Source organism: Plecotus auritus (genome assembly GCF_963455305.1).
Source record: "Plecotus auritus genome assembly, chromosome: 7".
NCBI classification, from domain to species: Eukaryota; Metazoa; Chordata; class Mammalia; order Chiroptera; family Vespertilionidae; genus Plecotus; species Plecotus auritus.
In genome coordinates this window covers 151,905,801-151,922,673 of record NC_137774.1, presented here as the reverse complement: position 1 = coordinate 151,922,673, position 16,873 = coordinate 151,905,801, and the positions used below count along the sequence as shown (strand labels likewise).

General features: G+C 40.8%; 1 protein-coding gene across 1 annotated transcript in view; it reads right to left on the bottom strand.

The window, feature by feature from the left end:
* The window catches only part of ADCY2 (adenylate cyclase 2), a 312,377-nt gene that overhangs the window by 284,941 nt on the left and 10,563 nt on the right, over positions 1–16,873 (bottom strand). The window contains exon 2 of the mRNA XM_080681480.1: positions 1,655–1,852. Coding sequence (XP_080537606.1) covers positions 1,655–1,852 — 198 coding nt within the window. The remainder of the gene's footprint in view (positions 1–1,654; positions 1,853–16,873) is intronic.

Here is a 16,873-nt window from a genome sequence, read left to right as displayed (position 1 = left end):
AGCATTGGTTTGAGGAGAGACCAGTGGGTCCATGCCACAGGCCAGCAAACCAAGGCTCTTAATCCATCTCCTTCTTCTGTTCTGTGTGCGCCAATGTGAAGGTGGGAGGGACCGTGGACCATGTGCACCACTTAAGGCAGCAGGGTGAGGCCAGGGAACAGGGTACATGAAGGAGAGAGGCAACACTGAGGCAGGGAAGGCACTGGCCTGGGCATGGAAGTGGGTGCCCATCCCTCCAAAGGTGAGAGTGATAAGGAGACTGACCCCTAAAGCCTCTTCAGGGAACTGCAGAGAGGAAAGATGCAAGCACAGATTCTTGTGTCCACTATGACAGAGTTCTTCAGAACCAGAGAGACCAACATGAGTTCACTTACTCCAGTCCTCACCCCTTTGCAGAAGAAACTGAGGCTCAAACATGATGGTGGTTTAGCTGAGATCATGGGATAACAGAACCCACTGGAGACCTCATCCTGGGCTCTCTCCAACTAAAGCACACCTGTGATGCTCGTTCCCTCACCCTGGGACTTGAACCCTTTAGTCTGTTCCCATCTTGAATCTCCCTTTTCTTTTGGTCTCTACAGCAAGTCTCCCTTACTGGTTCTCTGCTCCCACAAATGGCTCTTCCTCTATCCATTCTTGGCTCCTTTTCCTCTCCTAACCCAGCTCTTGAGTCCCCACCAAGTCTGTGATGACCCTCCCTTGGTGCTCAATTCACTCTCTCTAGGGTGGCTACAGAACACCATGGCTTCCAATACGAGCTTGAAGCTAATAACTTGTACATCCATATCTGCAGCCCGGACTTGTCTGTGCTCTGGACCATACACCATCTAATTTAGTAGTCAGCAGGATTCCCCCAGGTGGCAGCCCATTAGTCAGAATACACTCTCCTAAAGACCTAACATCCTCCAGGGGAGCCATTTTCTAAGCCGAGAGCCTCACCAGGTTCAACACGAAGAACCATGAGTTTCCCAACAGGTAAGGAAGCAACCTTATTGATATGATGTGTTTATGTTGATACAAAATCAGTATCACAGAAGTCTGTCTGTAAGAACAAAGGTCCAGTGATTGAGAAAGAGTTCAAGGGCAACTACTAGTGTTTGAGAATTAGAGGCACAAGGTAAGGCTCCCACCCCAGACAGATCCTGGAAAAACAGGAAACCCGGGGAAGCAGGAGAAGATGGTGTGAGGTGTAAACCCAGACTTGGCCATCTACAACCGGCGACAAGTGAGACCCAGGCCCGTGCGCTGGCTGCCAGCAGGTCTGATGACTTAAAATGGGCATTGAGTGACTTCAGGCATGAGGTCACCGTGAAGAGAACTATTTCAAAAGACTTTCTTCTAAAGGTCTCTTATTTGCAGTTTACAGAATTACGTATATCACCAATCAGAGCACATGAAGAAAATATAAAAACCGCCCTAACCGGTTTGGCTCAGTGGATAGAGCGTCGGCCTGCGGACTGAAGGGTCCCAGGTTCGATTCCGGTCAAGGGCATGTACCTGGGTTGCGGGCACATCCCCAGTAGGGGGCGTGCAGGAGGCAGCTGATCGATGTCTCTTTCTCATCGATGTTTCTAACTCTCTATCCCTCTCTCTTCCTCTCTGTAAAAAATCAATAAAATATATTAAAAAAAAAAAAAACATTTTAACACCTTACCTGGTCCCAGGGAGAGACAGTGCCTCCGAAACACATGAACAGGTAGGCCATGGCCACGAGACAGATCCAGATGACCACAGAGAAGAGGCGGAGCAGCTTCTTAAACACAGACTCGATGCAGGCGAGGATGAATATCGCAAAGAAGATTGCCAGGGCAGTGGGAACTGTTATTAAAAATGCCACGTGGTCTTCCACTTCCTAACAGGAAGAAAAAAATATTGCAAGGTGCATTTTAGAAAAACCATGGAAGCGATGATTTATTTTATCAAAATCTCATCAACATTCATCAGTGTCAAAATATATTGGGTTTTATAAATTATTTCAGAAGTAGAACAGTTTGAACTTTTGAAAATGTAATTTTCCTCTTAAATAGCCATGTTTTTCTATAGAAATATCCCAGTATTTGATATTTAAAGTATGCAAAAGAACTATGCCATCAAAAATAAAATTTCCCTGAAAAAAATGGAGAAATGAATTTTATTAAGAAGTGAATGCAAGAATACATAATACCCGGATAAAATAGGACAACCAACTTGACTGCCTGCATTACAGGATGTAAGAAATGCCCTGGCCATCGAAAATGAAGGCTTGCAAAGGATTTGAAATCTTTTATTTTTAAAAATCTAAAAATGATCTCAGTCTCTAAAATGATGAGCTCTTATTTTAATGTGTGGCAATTAATGTTTCAACAGGATCATAGGTTAATAGAAAAGGGACAGAAAGTGCTAAATATAGACGATGAGAGAGCGGGAAATACTTCGAAGACTGTGCCGTTTTGCTGGTTTCCTTCCCCACCTCTCTTGGGCTCTAGTAGCAAAAAGAAAATGGGCATTTATTAATAGCCTCTTGCTAATTCATGATTTTAGAATCCACATTTGCTCGAGAATCCTCATTTTCTATACATCTCTTTCTAGCTCCTTCCCAAGGCACACTATTTCAGTTCTACACAATTCAACACAATGTAAGAGATAGCATGTTTCCTTTGATTATGCAAGCATGGGTGGAAGCCTTAGCTTCTGCAAACCACCATGCTGGAACTTGCTAGGAAAAGTGTGCACTCTGGAGAGAACACAGTTCAAGATCTTAAATCCTCATCCAACATGTTTAGTTACCAAAACACCCAAAGGAGTTTCAATTTAAAAGAATCCCTATGGCCGAAACCGGTTTGGCTCAGTGGATAGAGCATCGGCCTGCGGACTGAGGGGTCCCGGGTTCGATTCCGGTCAAGGGCATGTACCTTGGTTGCGGGCACATCCCCAGTGGGGGGTGTGCAGGAGGCAGCTGACCGATGTTTCTAACTCTCTTTCCCTCTCCCTTCCTCTCTGTAAAAAATCAATAAAATATATTTTTTTAAAAAAATCCCTATGGCTGGGACCCTAAGAACTTCCATTGAGGTTTTAGAATTTTTAAAGTTACAGTAAAAACTGAGACTTATGGAGCAGCTCCTTGAGCCTAGTGAGCCCCTCCCCTTTTCTGGTTGCTCCCAGGTTCATTCCTCCCATGAAGCTTCACCCTAGGGATGGCCCCATCTAGATATCAAGCTATTAACCCCGGAGCAGATCAGCCAATTAACCACACCAAGTCCAGGTAGACATGGAGGAGGAAGAAAGGCACCCTTGATGACTTTATTTCCCTTTCTCTCTCACAATTATATATGAGTCAAGTGATACCCGGGAACTTGGCAAGTATTACAACCATAGCAAATACCAATCGATAGATTTTTGTGCTAAGCACTCTTACATATATTAACCTCTTTAATAACTACAACAACCCTATGATGAGGCACTGGTGTTAGCAATACTCTACAGGAAGTAAACCGAGGCACCAAGAATGAAAATGAGCTGCCATGGGTTGAACAAACAGATGAGGGAGTGAGAACCAGAGCTCAGGACAGGGATCTGGTTGGGGGTCTGTGCCAGCCACCACAGTACTCTGCCCTCTAGCTGTGCAGAGACAATGAGCCACACCAAGTGGAGCCAGCCCTAGAGTGGCCAAAAGAATGTATGTTTCCAGAACTGGCAGGAGACAAGAGGATTACATGTGATGTTCTTATTCTCTCTTCCATTGCTATTTTTGTCCATGATCAAGTGTCCAAGTTGTACTCTTCCCCTCAGACACATGTTACAACCATTGCAAAAGGGTATCAGATATCCACCAGGCTACCAGGGCTCCCCTGCACTCAGACACGGCAAACCAATGTAAGCATGGACATGACAGCATGCCCTCTGGGGACATCAAATTTGAGATTATGATCGCTACACACATGGAGCTCTGAAAACCTGTTCTATTTTAAACCTCCCAAAATGAGCTTAACTGAGCTATGGGCAGAAAGCTAACTGGGGAATAGCCAGGACAGCCGTTTTCCCAGTACGACTTTTCACTTATTTCATTAATCCAGTAGGGGAGAAACCATCGTGGATTTTATTGCCTCTTACTTCTCCAGAAAGACTGAAAATGGTACAAAAATATGCATACCTGTAAAGTGAAAATTAGTAGGCAAAGGAACTGAAAGATTGTGATGCTGTCCTCCCAGTAAGTGTAGGACACACCTACAGGCACTTTCCCTGCACTTCTCTTAAAAGATCTAACTGTGAACACGACAAATAACCCATGGCCTACTGCGCTGGGTACCGTATAGAGCAGTATAGGGTAAGACTTGATATTGTGCTTGAAACGTGGCAGTCTTTGCCTCACTTTTTTTTTTAAATGTCAGGGTCTTCATCACCAAGAAGACCTCTGGGTTAGACACAATGTACCCGGTGTGGTGCGTAGGTCCCAAAATATTTTTAAAGACCCATAAAAGTACCTTGATTTCTTGAGAAATTAAAACATCTAAGCTTTTAGGGTCAAAGGTTACATACATCACATCTTCATGCTCACACATTTGTAAACTATAATTGTGAACATATTTTTAGGGAGGCAGGGGCATGGGAAAGCCTCTGCGTCATAATGCCATCCTAGGGGCTTGTGTCATACTCCTGCTCACCAGATGCCTGGCATCACCAGGTGAACCCCACATCCCAGAGGATGGCCTTCCTTCAGCTTCAGTGTCCCCCACCTCGGTAGGTGATAGGATTGCGAGATGGCCAACGGCTGCAGATAGTCAGCAGCTGCTCATGAGGCTGTGGCCCTAACCACCGTAAACCCTGAGCCCACAGAGAGACAGGGGCTCTTCTAGAAATAGAACAGCCATCAACTTATTCTTCATTTGCCTTTGAACTCTAACTCGGAGCAAGTTTTAATATAGACTTCTCCACAAAATAGAATCTTTTATAAGAGTGTCAAGGAGAGTATTCATTAAAAAATGTATAAGCTTATAAACTACATTCTTTCCTAGTCTCACTGTTGGCATCATGCATTTTTCTTAAGGCAAAATAAATTGAATAAAGGAATGCCCTCAGACCTTGAATGACACGGCCCTCCTCCCTCTCCTATTCCATTCCCTGTGGACTGAAAGGTGGATGAAGCCACAAGGCATACCCCATAGCTGTTTTCTTTTGGAGTAGTTGAGTTTTCAAAATTCAGAATACAAAGCGAACAGTTACTTAAAATAAAATGAACTAAAACATTCAAAACATTGTCAATCTAAATAAATATGTTTATGTACCCTAATCCCTTCTCCCTTCATTCAAAAACTAAATTAAATGTGCTAAATTGCCTTTATTAGTACTAAAATGCCTTTAAAATATGCCTTTAAAAAGATAAAAAATTACCATATAACACAAACTAAATGAAATGTATTAAAATGCCTTTAAAAGGGAGATGTCAAGTATAATCTCCTGTAATGATAATAGGTTCCTATCACTCTCTTTGATCATTTTACCCTTTCTTTTTCAATGCATTTTCTGTTACTTTTGGATGGCTTCTAATTGCTAGGCCTATTAAATACCCATTGCTTTTATTTATTATGTGACAGCCTCTTTGTTTCTTAGGGGCTTTTTCATGGATCAAGAGATTATCTGTATTTTCATTCTTTTCCATGTGCATTTTTTGCTTTTTGTTAAACAGAACTATTTTTCATTTAGATAGTCAAGAGCACTGTAATGTAAAACACTGCTTTTCTATAAAAAGATGTTTAGTAAAGCGCTTTGAAGTCCCAAGACTGCAGGTAGCAACCCATTACTTACTGCTGTGTCTCAGGGGGAGCTCTGAGCCTCTAGCCCAGCCGTGGGCAAACTACGGCCCGCAGGCTGGATCCAGCTGTTCTATCCGGTTCTCTTGCTCTCCCCTCCCCTCCGCTCCTTTACTTTGAATTTATATTAGTTCACACAAACACTCCATCCATGCTTTTGTTCCGGCCCTCCGGTCCAGTTTAAGAACCCATTGTGGCCCTCGAGTCAAAAAGTTTGCCCACCCCTGCTCTAGCCTATGTTCTCACGTGAACAGCAGTATGAACACTGCATTGCCAGATTCAACTCAATCCCTATCAAAATACCAATAGCATTTTTCACAGAACTGGAACAAATAATCCAAAAATTTTACAGAAATACAAAGACCAAGAATAGCCACAGCAATCTTGAGGAAGTAGGACAAAGTTGGAGGCAGCACACTACCTGATATTCAACTATACTATAAGGCTATAGTAATCAAAACAGACACATAGATCAATGGAACAAATAGACAGCCCAGCCCACTGGTGTGGCTCAATGGTTGAGTGTTCGCCCATGAATAAGGAGATCACTGGTTTAATTCCTGGTCCAGGTTTCAGACTCAATCCCCAGTAGAGGGCATGCCAGAGACAGGCGATTGATGTTTCTTTCTCATTGGTGTTTCTATCTCTTTATTCCTTTCCCTTCCTCTCTCTCTCTAAAATCAACAAAAACATATTTTAAAAAAATAGAGAGCCCAGAAATAAACCTACACTTATGAGGACAATTATATGACAAAGGAGGCAAGAATATACAATGGAGGAAAGATAGTCTATTTCATAAACTGCATTGAGAATATTGGATAGATACATGCAAAAAAAGTGAAAATAAACCAACTTCTTACACCATATACAAGAATACACTCAAAATGAATTAAAGATTTAAATGTAAGACTCAAAACTATAAACCTCCTAGAAGAAAATATAGGCAGTAAACTCAAACACTTCCCTTAGAAATACTTTTTTCTGATATATCTCCTCAGGCAAAGGAAACAAAATAAAAAAAAATGTAATGACATCAAACTAAAAGTTTTGGCACAACAAAGAAAATCAACAAAATGAAAAGACTACCTACTGAATGGGAGAACATTTTTGCCAATGATACACCTGATAAGGGGTTAATATCCAAAATTTACAAAGAACGCATAAAACTGAACACCAAAAACCAAACAATCCAATTAAAAAATGGTGGATGACCTGAATAGACACTTCTCCAAAGAGGACATACAGGTGGCCAATGGACATATGAAAAGATGCTCAATATCAGAGAAATGCAAATTAAAACCACAATGAGATATCACCTCATGCTTGTTAAAATGGCTATCACCAATAAATCCACAAGAAATGTTGATAAGGATCTGAAGGAAAAAAAAGGGAACCCTCCTACACTGTTGGTGGGAATGAAGATTGGTGCAGCCACTCTCAAAAACAGTATGGAGAGTCCTCAAAAAATTGAAAACAGAAGTACCTATACCCTAACAATTCCACTTCTGTGTATATATCTGAAGAAACCCAAAATACTATTTCAAAATGATATATGCATGCCTATTATGTTCTTTGCAGCATTATCCTATCAAATAAAGAGGGAATATGCTAATTGACCCTCACACTGTCATAAAATGGCAGCGCCCACAGCCAATAAGGAGGGAATATGCTAATTGAGTGCCTCGCCCTCAAAGATGGCAGTGCCCACAGCCAATAAGGAGGGAATATGCTAATTGACTGCCATGCCCTCAAAGATGGCGGCGCCCACAGCCACAAGATGGAGGCACCCAGTCCCCTCAACCCCGTCGCACACCTGCCTCTGGAGTCTCTCAGTCCCCTCAGCCCCCCAGCCTCCCAGGGCTGGCCCGAGGTGCAGGCAAGCCTCAGATGGCAGCTGCCCAGCCGCCCAGGGCCACCCGAGGCTCAGGTAACCAGGGCCGGCCGAGGCTTGCACTGCCGGCAGTGGCAGCAGCAGAGGTGTGATGGGGGTATCGCCTTCCCCTGATCACTGGGTCATCTCCTGCCCCTGAGGGCTCCTGGACTGTGAGAGGGGGTAGGCCAGGCTGGGGGACCCCCCTTCCAGTGCATGAATTTTCATGAACTGGACCTCTATTTTATAATAATCAAGCTATGGAAACAATCCAAGTGCCCATCAATAGACGAGTGGATACAAAAGCTGTGATACATATATACAACAAAATATTACTTAGCCAAAGAAAAAGAATAAAATCTTACCATTTGCAATAGCATGGATGGACTTATAGGGTATTATGCTAAGTGAAATAAGTCAGACAGAAAGACAAATACCATATGATTTCACTTATATGTGGAATCTAAAGAACAAAAACAATGAACAAAATTAAAACAAACCTACAGATACAGAAAACAAGACTGATGGTTCCCAGAGGGGAGGGAGTTTTGGAGGACTGTGTGAAAAATGTGAATATTTTAAGCAATACAAATTGGTAGTTACAAAATAGTCATGGTGAGATAAAGTACAGCATGGGGAATATAGTTAGTAATATTGTAATAACTATGTATGGTGCCAGGTGGGTACTGGAAATATTGGGGGGATCCTTTTTTTAAATTATACAATTGTTTAACAACTATGTGTACACCTGAAACTAATATAATATTAAATGTCAACTGTAATTGAAAAATAAAATTTCTAAAAAAGAAATCTTCTCTAAAAGAACTTTTTAAAAATTTAATTCTAAAAAGACCATGTGATATGAAAAAAGGTGAACAAATGTAGTTTATAATAAACACCTTGGTACAACCAAACACACACTCTCTATCTGAAAGAATAATAATAAGTGTCTAATTTCTAGGCTTGAAAAACCAAATTAAAATATTTAACAATAACAATAATAAAGTCAGGAAAAGAAAAACTACAGATAAAGTGTTTCAAAGTCATTTAATGAACTAGATGTCAAGAGTGACCAACTTTTAATTTTTGTTATGATAAAATTTCAAGGGTGACCACCAAAAGAATACAAATGAAATATATAAATTCCTAATGATCAGAGAAAAAAAATGAAGTAAACAAAATCAAGCCAAACAAAACAACAATAAAAGAGCAAGGAGAAGAAAGAATTGGGACAAAAAGATATCAAAGAAGTAAAATGGTACAAACAAATGCAAATGTATCAATTATCACAATGAAATAATTAGTTTGAACTTGCCAACTAAAAGGCAGATTCCTTTTTAAAATATATATATATTATTTATTTTATTTTTTTCTTTATTAAGGTATTACATATGTGTCCTTATCACCCCATTGCTCCCCCAACCCCCCACTCGTGCCCTCACCCCCCTGGTGTCTGTGTCCATTGTTTAGGCTTATATGCATGCATACAAGTCCTTTGGTTGACCTCTCCCCCTTATCCCCACCCTCCCCTACCTTCCCCTACCTCCAAAACTGGGTTATAAAACAAAGCCCAACTATGTGCTATTTAGAACAGACAGAATTAAGCAAAAAGACACACACCCGGCTGGCATGGCTCAGTGGTTGAGCGTCAACCTATGAACCTGGAGGTCATGGTTTGATTCCCAGACATGCATGCCCAGGTTGCAGGCTCCATTCCCAGTGTAGGGTGTGCAGGAGGTAGCTGATCAATGATTATCTCTCATCCTTGATGTTTCTATCTCTCTATCCCTCTCCCTTCCTCTCTGAAATCAATAAAAATGTATTTTAAAAAGACACAGAAAGATTAAAAATAAAAAGATGAAAGCATGCTAGTTTAATATCTTACAAAATATGCATTAAAGAAAAACAAAATTAAGGATACAATAAAATAACAAAATGCTCAATTCCTGGGCAATTATAACAATTTTAAACATCTATAAACCCAATAAAACAGCCTCAAGATGTATAAATCTAAAATGTATATACAAGAGGGAGAGTAAACTAATGTACCAAGAATAGAAGAGTTCAACATCTCCATCCAGCTATTGATAGGTTGAGCAAACAAAACAAAGCAAATAATGCAAAATATTTAAATGTCACAATTTAAAAAGCTTGACCTAATTGACAAATACAAAATTCCAAGCCAATCTAAGGAAAAACAATATTCATCTCAAGTGCACATGAAATGTTTTTAATTATGGCCCAGAAAACTTGCAAAACATTTCCAAAAAGAGGTATCATAGAGACCCATGTTCTTGGATCATGGTGGTTTTAAATTAGAAGTTTATATAACAAAAGCATAAATCAAAATCACCACTTATTTGTTGGATAAAAAGAACAACTCTAAGTTTTGGATTGGAAAATAAATCATTACATAAATTTGAAAAATATAATTAAAACAGTACATATCAACACTTGTCATGTACTTGAAGAAAAAGTGGATCTTGGACGGAAATTGGTCATTTTTAAAGTTGAGCTGAACTATCTATGCTCAATTTGGTTTTGCTTGGAGTTACATTTCTCAGAAGCCCTTTCTCTGTATGGCTCTTAGAGTTGAACAGATGAGGAATTTGTGTAGTGCTCACCTAAGGTCTTCACAGTCCGATATGAGTATGCACAAAGCTCCAGGCAGGCTCCAGCTGGCCCTCACTCGCCCCTGCCCCATATCCTGCTCTTCTACCCAAATGCTGCCACTGGTGAACAGAGGCCCAGCAGACTCTTGATGGCAGAAGCTCAGAAGTAGTTACTACACAGAAGCACAGATTCTCAAAGCCCTTTCTATTGAGCCCCCTTTGAGTGACTAGCCATGGTTTGTCTGCACGGATTGCTCCCACTTTTTCACTCAAACCAGTGCTTTGTGAAGACTTGTGATTCTGCAGATAATTATTCTCCATTTGAGAAACAGTAGCTGGCTTGTTACTAAACCCCAGAAGGGACTGAATATTGACCATGGACCGCCAAGTCCCCAGGCCATCTGAGATGTCAGTCATTAACAGAATGTTGTGTAGCCCTCCAGGCAATAAAGCTGGGTATGCACAGAGGCGTCCCATACACAAGTGGAGGTGGAATGAAAGAATTAGGGCTCAGATAGGTCTGAAGGCACAAGATGAGTGAGCAAATACTACATACTCTGTACTCCTGCTACACTGTCTCCTCTTTCTAAACTTGCACCTAGTCCTTGTAGAAAGTTCCCTAGGCCTGAGGAAATAAAAATCCAGCTCTGATTACAAATGGTTCTGCAGAACACACTAAGGCAGTGGTTGGAAAACTGCAGCTTGAGAGCCACATGCGGCTCTTTGGCCCCTTGAGTGTGGCTCTTCCACAAAATACCACGGCCTGGGCGAGTCTATTTTGAAGAAGTGGCGTTAGAAGAAGTTTAAGTTTAAAAAACTTGGCTCTCAAAAGAAATTTCAATCGTTGCACTGTTGATATTTGGATCTGTTGACTAGTGAGTTTGCCGACCACTGCACTAGGGCCTACAAGGAGACAATTAAAGCACCATAACTCAGAGCCCCTTACATGTGTCATCTTCTGGAGAACCAGCAACCATCTCTAGCAAGCTGATTACAATTGACCTCTTCCATGATGGAAGGTACAGCACTTTGTTCTCACTTGAATTGAACTTTCCTGTCCACAATGCTTCTGTCCAAACCACCATTGGAATTCACTGGTCTTACCCTTCTCTGCATCACCCTAAAGCAACTTCCTTGATTGAAGGTGGGAATGACCTTCTGAAGACTCAGTTACAAGGCCTGCCTGTGGACAACATCTGATGGAGCTGGGAGAATGACCTCCAGGATGCAGTAGAGGCTCTGGAACAGCAACCAATGTGTGTCACTATCCTTCCAGAGCCCAGGCTCATGGATAGAAAAAACGATCCTAATATATAAGAAGTCAGGGTCTGTCATGACCTAAATGACTGGATGGATGACCAAACACCAGGGTCCCGGCCGGCACGGCTGGAGTCAATCCTGGGTCCCGGCCGCCTGCAGCGGGGAGGCGGGAGGGAGCTATGGGAATGGAGCCATGCTGCCATCAGACTGGCCTCTGGGTCCCTCCCCCCTTCCTGCAGGCTCTGGGGAACCAGAGCCATGCTGCCATTGGACTGGCCCCTTGGTCCCTACCCCCAGGCCCGCAGTCTCCAGGAACCGGAGCTGTGCTGTGATCTGGGAATCTTGGTCCTTCCCCACCCACAGGCTCCGGGGAACCGGAGCCATGCTGCTCGGACGGGCCTCTGGGTCCCTCCCCCACTGGCTTGCAGGCCTGGGGAACCAGAGCCATGCTGCAGTGGGACTGGGTCCTACCCAAGGGGTCCCGGATAGTGAGAGCTTTCAGGCTGGGCTGAGAGACCCCCCCGCCCCGTGAGTGCACGAATTTTCGTGCATCAGGCCTCTAGTATAAAATATAAATTCTCAGCAACGAATCAATAGATTCAATATAGATACTAATAAGATCCCAATAGAGTGATTTTTTTACATTTCTTTATTGATTAAGGTATTACATATGTGTCCTTATTCCCCCATTACCCCCCAAACCCCAATGCATGCCCTTACCCCCCTGTTGTCTGTGTCCATTGATTAGGCTTACATGCATGCATATAAGTCCTTTTGTTGATCTCTCCCCCTTACCCCCACCCTCCCCTACCTTCCCTGAGGTTTGACGTTCTGATCGATGTTTCTCTGTCTCTAGATCTGTTTTTGTTCATCAGTTTATGTTGTTCATTATATTCCATAAATGAGTGAGATCATGTGATATTCATCTTTCTCTGACTGGCTTATTTCACTTAGCTTAATGCTCTCTAGCTCCATCCATGTTGTTGCAAATGGTAAGAATCCCTTCTTTTTTACCTCAGCGTAGTATTCCATTGTGTAGATGCACCACAGTTTTTTAATCCAGTCATCTGCTGATGGGCACTTAGGCTGTTTCCAAATCTTAGCTATGGTGAATTGTGCTGCTATGAACATAGGGGTGCATATATCCTTTCTGATTGGTGTTTCTAGTTTCTTGAGATATATCCCTAGAAGTGGGATCACTGGATCAAATGGGAGTTCCATTTTTAGTTTTTTGAGGAAACTCCATACTGTTCTCCACAGTGGCTGCTGCACCAGTCTGCATTCCCACCAGCAGTGCACCAGGGTTCCTTTTTCTCCGCATCCTCACCAGCATTTGTCATTTGTTGATTTGTTGATGACAGCCATTCTGACAGGTGTGAAATGGTACCGCATTGTTGTTTTGAATTGCATCTCTCTGATGATTAGTGACTTTGAGCAGGTTTTCATATGTCTCTTGGCCTTCCTTCTGCTTCTTTCGAAAAGTATCTATTTAGGTCAGTTGCCCATTTTTTGATTGGATTGTTTATCTTTCTTTTGTTAAGTTGTATGAGTTCCCTGCAAATGTTGGAGATTAAACCCTTATTGGTGATAACATTGGCAAATATGTCCTTCCATGCAGTGGGCTTTCTTGTTGTTTTGTTGATGGTTTCCTTTGCTTTGCAAAAGCTTTTTATTTTGATGTAGTCCCATTTGTTTATTTTCTCTTTCGTTTCCATTGCCCTAGGAGCAGTATCAGTGAAGAAACTGCTTCGGCATATGTCTGAGATTTTGCTGCCTCTGGATTCTCTAGTATTTTTATTTTTATGGTTTCCTGTCTTATGGTTAAGTCCTTTATCCATTTTGAGTTTATTTTTGTGTATGATGTCAGTTGGTGGTCTAGTTTCATTTTTTTTTTGCATGTATCTGTCCAATTTTCCCAACACCATTATTGAAGAAACTGTCTTGACTCCATTGTATGTTCATGCCTCCTTTGTCAAATATTAATTGAGCATAGTGGTTTGGGTCGATATCTGGATTCTCTATTCTATTCCATTGATCTATATGTCTATTCTTGTGCCAGTACCAGGCAGTTTTGAGAACAGTGGCTTTGTAAAACAGCTTGAAATCTGGTATAGAGATCTCACCTACTTTGTTCTTCTTTCACAGGATTGTTGCAGCTATTCGGGGTCTTTTTTTATTCCAGATAAATTTTTGGAAAGTTCGTTCTAGGTCTGTGAAATATGCCGTTGGTATTTCAATGGGAAGTGCATTGAATTTATATATTGCTTTGGATAGTATGGACATTTTGATGATGTTGATTCTACCTATCCATGAACATGGTATGTTCTTCCCTCTGTTTATGTCTTCCTCTACCTCTTCTTTCAGTGTCCTGTAGTTTTCTGCATATAGGTCTTTTACCTCCTTAGTTAAGTTTATTACTAGGTATCTTAACTTTTTGGTGCGATGGTAAATGGGATTGCTTTTTTAGTCTCTCTTTCTGTAAGTTCATTATTGGTGTACAGAAATGCCATAGATTTCTTGGCATTAATTTTGTATCCTGCTACATTGCCTAATTCATTTATTAAGTCTAATAATTTTTTTTATGGAGTCTTTAGGGTTTTCTCTGTACAGTATCATGTCATCTGCAAATAAGGACAGTTTTACTTCTTCTTTTCCAGTTTGGATGCCTTTTATTTCTTCTTCTTGTCTAATCGCAATGGCTAGTACTTCCAGCACTATGTCGAACAGGAGTGGTGAGAGTGGGCATCCCTGTCTTGCTCCTGTTCTTAGGGGAAATGGTTTTAGTTTTTGTTCATTGAGTATGATGTTGGCTGTGCGTTTTTCATATATGGCTTTTATTATGTTGAGGTATGATCCTTCTATTCCCACCTTGTTGAGAGTTTTTATCAAGAAAGGGTGCTGGATTTTGTCAAATGCTTTTTCTGCATCAATTGATATGACTATGTGATTTTTATCTCTCAATTTGTTTATATGTTGTATCACATTTATTGATTTGCGAATATTGTACCATCCTTGCATCCCCGGGATAAATCCTACTTGGTCATAGTGTATGATCTTTCCATGTACTGCTGGATCCGATTTGCTAGAATTTTGTTGAGGATTTTGGCATCTATATTCATGAGGGATATTGGCCTGTAATTCTCTTTCATTGTATTGTCTTTATCTGGTTTTGGTATTAGGGTGATGCTGGCTTCATAGAAGGAGCTTGAAAGTGTTCCTTCCTCCTGAATTTTTTGGAATAGTCTGAGGAGGATATATTTTAGTTCTTCCTTGAATGTTTGGTAAAACTCCCCTGTGAAGCCGTCTGGTCCCGGGCTTTTGTTTGCTGGAAGCTTTTTAATGACTGCTTCAATTTCTTCCATAGTTATTGGCCTATTGAGATTTTTAGATTCCTCCTGATTGAGTTTTGGAAGGTTGTATTTTTCTAGGAATATGTCCATTTCCTCCAGGTTGTCCAGTTTGTTGGAATAGAGTTGTTTATAATATTTTTTAATAATCCTTTGTATTTCTGTGGGGTCTGTTGTTATTTCTCCTCTTTCATTTCTGATTTTGTTTATTTGGGTCCTCTCTCTTTGCTTCTTGGTGATCCTGGCAAGGGGTTCATCAATCTTGTTTATCCTTTCAAAGAACCAACTCTTGGTTTTGTTGATTTTTTTTTTTTTTTTTTGGTCTCTATGTCATTTATCTCCGCTCTGATCTTTATTATTTCCTTCCTTCTGCTTACACTGGGCTTTTCTTGTTGCTCTCTTTCTAACTCTTTGAGTTGTAGGGTTAGGTAATTTATTACCATTGTTTCTTGTTTTTTTGCAGTAGGCTTGTAGAGCTATGAACTTCCCTCTCAAGACTGCTTTCACTGTGTCCCATAGATTTTGGATTGTTGTGTTTTCATTGTCGTTTGTTGCCATGATGTTTTTTATTTCTTCTTTGATCTCTCTGGTAACCCAGTCATTATTTAATAGCATGCTATTTAGTCTCCAGGTGTTTGATTTTTTTGGATTGGTTTTATTGTAGTTGATTTCCAGTTTTATGCCATTGTGATCTGAGAAGATGCTTGATATGATTTCTATCTTCTTGAAGAGACTTTGCCTGTGTCCTAATATGTGGTCTATCCTTGAAAATGTTCCGTGTGCACTGGAGAAGAATGTATATTCTGTAGCTTTGGGGTGAAATGTTCTAAAGATGTCAATTAAGTCCACCTGATCTAGTGTGTCATTTAGGGTTGCTGTTTCTTTGCTAATTTTTTGTTTAGTTGATTTATCCAGTGATGTCAGTGGGGTATTAAAGTCCCCTACTATGACTGTGTTGCTATCAATCTCTCCCTTGATATCTTCCAGAAGTTGTTTTATGTATTTGGGTGCTCCTGTATTGGGTGCATATATGTTTACTAGAGTTATATCTTCTTGTTGAATTGCTCCCTTTAGTATTATGTAGTGGCCTTCCTTATCTCTTGTTATGGCCTTTACTTTGAGGTCTATTTTATCAGATATAAGTGTTGCAACTCCAGCTTTTTTCTCATTTCCACTTGCCTGAAAAATGTTTTTCCATCCCTTCACTCTCAGTCTGTGTGAATCCTTTGTTCTGAGGTGGGTCTCTTGCAGACAGCAAATATATTGGTCATGTTTTCTTATCCATTCAGCTACCCTATGTCTTTTGATTGCTGCATTTAATCCATTTACATTTAATGTTATTATTGAGTACATGTTTGTTGTCATATTTTTCCTTAATGTTTGTGTTTCTTCTTGCCTCTTTCTTCTTTTTACAGCAGTCCCTTTAGCATTTCTTGCATTGCTGGCTTGGTAGTGATAAACTTTCTTAGCCCTTTTTTGTCTGTGAAGCTCCTGATTCCACCTTCAATTTTGAATGATAGCCTTGCTGGGTATAGTATTCTTGGGTTCAGTCCCTTGCTTTGCATCACTTTGTAAATTTCATTCCATTCCCTTCTGGCCTGGAGTGTTTCTGTTGAGAAATCCATTGATATTCTAATAGGAGAACCCTTGTTGATAACTTTTTGTCTCTCTCTGGCAGCCTTTAAGATTCTTATTTTGTCATTGGTGTTTGCCAATTTAATTATGATGTGTCTTGGTGTCAGTCTTTTAGGGTTCATCTTGTTTGGGACTCTATGTGCTTCTTGGACTTGCATGGTTTTTTTCTTGCCAATATCAGGGAAGTTTTCTGTCATTATTTCTTCAAACAGGTTTTCTATTCCTTGCTTCTCTTCCTCTCCTTCTGGTACCCCTATTATACGAATGTTGTTTCATTTTGTGTTGAGCCAAAGCTCCCTTGGGCTCTCCTCTTGCTTTTTAAGTCTTCTTTCCAGTTGCTGCTGTGTTGGTGTGTTTTTTCCT